The 6,000-nt window shown below is 40.4% G+C and overlaps 1 protein-coding gene across 2 annotated transcripts in view; it reads left to right on the top strand.

Moving 5' to 3' along the window:
- The window catches only part of BTBD7 (BTB domain containing 7), a 112,280-nt gene that overhangs the window by 85,354 nt on the left and 20,926 nt on the right, over window positions 1–6,000 (top strand). For both annotated transcript variants that reach the window (XM_042469901.1, XM_042469910.1), the window contains exons 4-5: window positions 2,919–3,127; window positions 5,706–5,781. In XM_042469901.1, the coding sequence (XP_042325835.1) occupies window positions 2,919–3,127; window positions 5,706–5,781 (285 nt within the window). The remainder of the gene's footprint in view (window positions 1–2,918; window positions 3,128–5,705; window positions 5,782–6,000) is intronic.

Here is a 6,000-nt window from a genome sequence, read left to right as displayed (position 1 = left end):
ATGTACAAAATAGTTACTTGCTTTCTTTTATATTCAACTTTTGAAGATATTGCTAGGTGGACAAACTTCATCCTGTTTAGTTATACAGTCATCCCTCCATATTTGCGGATTTGATTCACGGATTTCATTAATATGTTCTCTCTAGGACTGTCTAGGTCCTCCAGTGCAACTCTGTGGTCAACTTTAACTAAAAGTTGCACTGAAAGACCATTTGTAGCTACTCCAGTGCCATTCTATGGTCAGTGTCTGTTTGACATTGACCACAGAGTTGCACTGGAGGACCTAGAGATTCCTAGAGAGGTGTCCTCTCAGGTAAAAACAGTGTTTTTGTTATTTGCAGTTTTTCCATATTCACGGGGGTCTTGTTCCCCTAACCCTAGCGAATATGGAGGGACAACTGTATACCATTTCCCAGTAGATAAGACCCCCACATCCTGTAGTTTGGGTTATGCTCCTCCCACTCACTTCAATAGGCAGGCAGAATGGTGGATGTGGGGCTCATATCTACTGGAAATTGACATATCACAGGTAAGAGCCAACGTCCCTGTCTAAACTTTTTTGCATGTTGATTCAATAGGTTATATTGCCTTGCTGTTGTTTCATGCCCTTAAGTCATTTCTGATTTATGGCAACGCTAAGGCAATGCTATCATGGTTTTTGTTTTGTTTTGTTTTTTGGAGGGGGGATGTTTCCTTCCAAGAGGCAAATCTCTCAGCCTCAGACGCTGCCACTGCCATCCTCTGAGGCTGAGAATGTGACTTGCCCAAGGTCACCCAGTGGCCAGGGGGTCATTCAGACATAGTTTTTGGTTTTTTTTAGCATGATGATGCGAATCATTTCACTCATGCATTCCAAGTTTGTTATTCACACTGTGGAATCACATTGATGCGCATCTCTGCAAATTCAGTTGCTCACACATACAAGTATTTGAATAAAAATGGAGTTGATGTGAAAGCACTCAGAACATGTTCAAGAAATGCAGAGTTTTATCCCGGGTCTATTCAGGTCTATTTGAATTAGTTATTCACACTGCTGACAAATATGGATCTTTTTTAAAAACTTGGGGAAACCCCCAATATTGATTGTCCCAGATTAAGTGGAGTTTTTGGTAGCTCCCCACCACCTCAAACACTCCGAAATGGTTGCATTCACAATGCATGTGAACAATGAAGATTCAGTCCGGATTCATCCTGGATTATTTTCACCATCTGAATAACCCCCACACTTCAGACTGGCGTATACTATGCTGGCTTTCTTATATTGCCATAGCCTCATGAAAATATTCTCTGTTTTGGACTACCACCGGTGTGCTACTAATGAGCTCTTCTCATTTTCTACAATTGGTACATACCTGCTGAATCCTTTAGAATACTTCAGATACCGGGGTTCTTTGAGCTGCACAGTATTGTCAGTTATCAACTATATCACTGATGCAAATAGGACAGTCTTGTTTTATCTGAATAGCATTGGATTTATCTGAAATATACAGGTAATTGTTATAGTCTAGTTTACTTAAACTATGAATTATGATCAACATTTATCTGACAAAATATTTCTGTTTAATAACAGCCTCTCAAAACATTTAATGCTTAGTATTACAGTGAGCGGGCGCCATACATGGGTTCCTTATAGCCGGCTTTCAGCATATGCTGAAGCCGCCTGGGAAACGGGTGAGTGCCCTGCGTATGTGCACTGCCATGCGGTGAGCACAAGCCCCATTATATCCAATGGGGCTTGCGAATGGCACGCGCAGCCGTACATCAAGCATGAGCCCCATGGAATTTAATGGGGCTCAAACTTATGCATTTTTTGCTTTACGCCGGGGGGGATCCGGAATGGATCCCCCGCGTAAATCAAGAGCCCACTGAATATATTGTTCTGCTGATAATTAGACTTGACACAATATATGATCCTACGAAGGTTAACTGGAACAAGACTGGAAGATAATATTTGCAAAACTTTGAGGCAAAGCAATCCTGAGTGATGTTGAAGGTGAAAATGTAATGGCAAATGTACTACAATATCCAGGGACCAAAGGTCTTCTTATCCTGGCATATTCCTTCATTTCATGGGGTTTGGATTAAAAGTAATGGTGGAAGTCTGTTAGCCAAGCTCATTCCAAGATGTCATAGTGGAATGGTCTGGATCAGGCCTTTTTCTGGGGAGCAGAGCAATTTTAGATTCAGTTAATCCAACTCCTACAAGCCCCCTCCATTTCTGGACCCTAAATTGTTGTATTAGTGGGAATGTGGTTGGAGCTGCATCCCCAGTTGAAGAAATGCTCTGGAAATTCAGACATTTAAGAGAATTTTAGCTCTTGATTAAATCTCATTGCTATGTATAGGTACTGCTTCTAGTACTCTTAGCACGCTTCAGGCCTACAGAAGCATAAAGTATTAGTAGTTAAAGTAGTTCTATCTGCATTGAAAAATGGGCACTACTAAGCTCAAGTACTAAAATATAACTAATTTATTTTGTCTGTTGAACATAAAATAAACTACAGGACCTTTTTGTTTATTTCAGATTTTAGAGGTGTATTACCCCTTTAAAAATAAAACATTGTTCATGTTGTGTTTGCATGTAGTCCAGATTCAGTTTTGATACTGTCAGCTAAATGATCTCTGCTTGTTGTGTGATAAACCTTTGGTCCAAATGGTAAAAAGCTACTGTCAGTGGAATAAAGACTACCCAAGACTACTCTGATCGTGGCTGTGACTCTTATCTTGCCCTGAAATTCTGTGCATGATTCACAGTAAGATTGTAGATGGATGTCTCAAGTTTTCATAATCTTGCTTGAAATTGTAGTTTTATTTATGGGATTCTGAAATGGCAGTGCTTCTGCTGGACACTGGTGGGTAGTATTCATTGCTGAATAGCTGAACTTCGCTGAATAATATTTGGTGTTCTGCTTTTTGTAGGTTGTGAGGATATTATTGCTGAGAGCATCTCATTAGACACTTTAATTGCCATTCTCAAGTGGAGTTCTCAGCCATATGGCTCTAAGTGGGTACACCGCCAAGCACTGCATTTCCTCTGTGAGGAGTTTACCCAGGTCATGACTTCTGAAGTCTTTTATGAAGTCAGCAAAGACCACCTGCAAACAGCTATCCAGTCTGACTACTTACAGGTAATCGTCTTTCTCTGTTTCTCTGTCAAATTGTACCCTGAAGGTTTTGTTAATCACCAGTGGTATAAAGCGAAAGCATGTTGCTCTTAAATCTTAACTGCAAAAGGAATGGGGGAGATCTATTTCAAAGAGTTGTGTGCAAAGTGGACTCCTTCTCTCTTTATTCTGGCATATGTACACACAAGTCTTTAGGAGAGGTAGTGATTAAGGAAAGTATTCTGCTTTCTTGGCACATAATCCAACCCAGACTGGCAGTATAAACTATTTCTTGAAAACCTAATAACAGTCTAGAAGCAGTTGCAAATTATTTTAAGTGAAACTCTCTGAGTTTAATTTTGTCTTGCCTATTCAAAGGTTTATGGAAATTATATAGTAGTTCTCACACTAAAACATATGTTTTGGGAAATGAGAAAGAGGAATCTATTTGGTTCATCTTTCTAACCTACTTTCATTGTAGGAGATAGGCAGAGTCTCTTAGATTCCAGCATTTGTTGTGCAGATTAATCAGTGGAGAAAAATCCAATACTATAGATTATCACACCTGAAAAGAGCCATTTATTTATTTGATGCATGTTAAAGTACATGGTTATTCACTCCTTGACTCTGGATATGTAGGGAGGAGATAAAAAAATTTCTTGTCTTTTTTTCAGCCATCAACAGTGCTTCTAACAAAGAGCTTGTGGTGCTACAACACATATTCTGTAGTTTTTCTTTAACTGATTTATTTTCTGGTGTGAAAAGAAGCTGAAAGAACAGTGAGAAATCTTGGCTGGGTTACTAATGCAAAAGAAAACCAACTTCTCCACATCCCAAAAAGAAAGAGAGAGGGAGGGATAGGGCAATTGCATGATAAGAGCCTCAGTAAGAGGCAACCCTAACTTCTCCAGTTTTTTTTAGCCAGCCATTATTTATGATAACCTCCAACCCTTCTACTTTTTGATATCCTTTGGCACAGGACTTGAGAGAAGAGTATGGTAATCTGTGTGGTGTTCATTCACTTTGCTGTTTCCATCTGTTTCCAAAGTATCATATGAGATGAGTGAACAGTCCTTTCTTTCCAGAGGACTTGGAAAGAGGCATCTTTTCATTTTGCATACACCAAACTGGAAAGTACAGAGAAGCAGCTGCCGAACATCTTGCCCAGACACCAACAGATCCCCTTGTCAGCTTGCCTGGGTCAAATGCTGTGAACCCTCTGGCAGTCAGGGCTTCCAACACCACCAGGATCCCTACCCTAAAGATTTTTTTTCACTACAGCTTTCAAGTAAGAAACAACAGGAGGCTCCTACTCCCCCCCCCCCAACTGCATATCACACACAAATTAGAGATGACCCTGCCTGCTTTCCACACATTTGACAGACTGGTTGTGACAGAACTGGCCTGGTAGCAACCAGGAAAAAAATGGTTGAGTAGAAACCAGGCCAACACCTCTAGACTCCTCTATTTATTCCATTTATTTAGCATATTTATACTCCACCTTTCAGCCAAAAAGGCTCCCAGGGTGATTTGCAAATGATTTATTTGATAGTTACCTGTCCTCAAGCTTATGATCCAAATAAGACATGATGAAAAGAGAATGGCAGTGGGGGAGGGGATAGAGTCCAGCAAATGGTGACAGCTCCTCATCTCTCTCAGAGGCTGGTGCAAATGAAGTTAGAATGGAAGGAGAGCCTTTCATCAACTGCTGGGTCAAAGCAGCTTCTGTACACTTTTTAGCCTGAGACAGGATGTGTAGATGAGTCCTTTATCTCCTGTTTTTTCCTGCGTCTGCAAAAGCCTTCAGGTCCATCTTTCCCATTTCAATCAGCCTGAATGGAAGAGGCCTCCTCTCTCTGAAATTTCTGCAGTGTGCAGAAAACTAAGACATATATTGTTTTGTCCCTGTCCACAAATGCAGGACACTGGGAAAGATGTTCCTCATTGCCAGGGATGATTGGCAACAACATTTGTGGAATTCTGAGCTAAGCCAAAAAGTTTTTTCAGTCTTTATATTGCCTTGAATTCCTGCTTGCAAATTACTTATATTTGCAGTCACTGTGTATGATATTTTCTGTGAAATCCAGACAATAGTTGTGATAGTTTGTGAAGAAGAAAGTTAAAGCCAGTTTATAAACCACAGTTACTGATGTTCATAGAAGCAGGTTCTAGTCTTCTTCATTTTCCCCAAATAAGATGAGTGACCCATGCAATTGTGGATTAGCCAGAAGGCCCCCATTGCTAGCTTGGCAGTGGTGGCTGGGAAGGATGGGAGTTGCATTCTGGAGGGTGCTATGCTGGAAGAGGCTAACTCAGGCCCTTGAACATTTGAGTGTGCTGTTGATTAAAATGTAAAATGATGAACTGATTAGTTTTGTTGAAAAAGAGTGGGAGGATAGCTGTAGAGAATTGCTTTATTTAAGTGTCTGACTAGTTTTTCCAGAATTCAGAAAACCTGAAATGTTTTGAGCAAGAATGGTAAATTGGATTATACATCTGTTTACACTGATTGTTGGCTGTAATTTACTGATATAAAGACAGTGTGTATTAGTAGCCCAAAACTGGATATGATCATGCCATGTCTCAAATGTTTCTCTGACAGGCAAGCGAGCAAGATGTCCTGAAGTACCTTGTTAAATGGGGTGAACATCAGTTGATGAAAAGAATAGCAGATCGAGGTAAATACTTCTCAACTGGCATATCCACTTTAATCATTAATGAAGAAACTGCTACCCTCAAGTAAGCTGACAAAGCCTGGAGAAGACCATTAGAATAGCCATACCTCTGTGACTGCTACCTTCTCATTCCTTGCAGACTCCTAAGACCCAGTGTTCAAATAGAGCTTCCTTATCAGAACCTGGAAAAGTTCTGCTTTGGGTGGGGTGGCTGAAAAAGGA

The sequence above is a fragment of the Sceloporus undulatus genome, chromosome 1, assembly GCF_019175285.1.
Source record: "Sceloporus undulatus isolate JIND9_A2432 ecotype Alabama chromosome 1, SceUnd_v1.1, whole genome shotgun sequence".
Classification (NCBI taxonomy): Eukaryota; Metazoa; Chordata; class Lepidosauria; order Squamata; family Phrynosomatidae; genus Sceloporus; species Sceloporus undulatus.
Note: the sequence above shows the minus strand (reverse complement) of the source record. Positions and strands in the feature narration are given on the sequence as shown.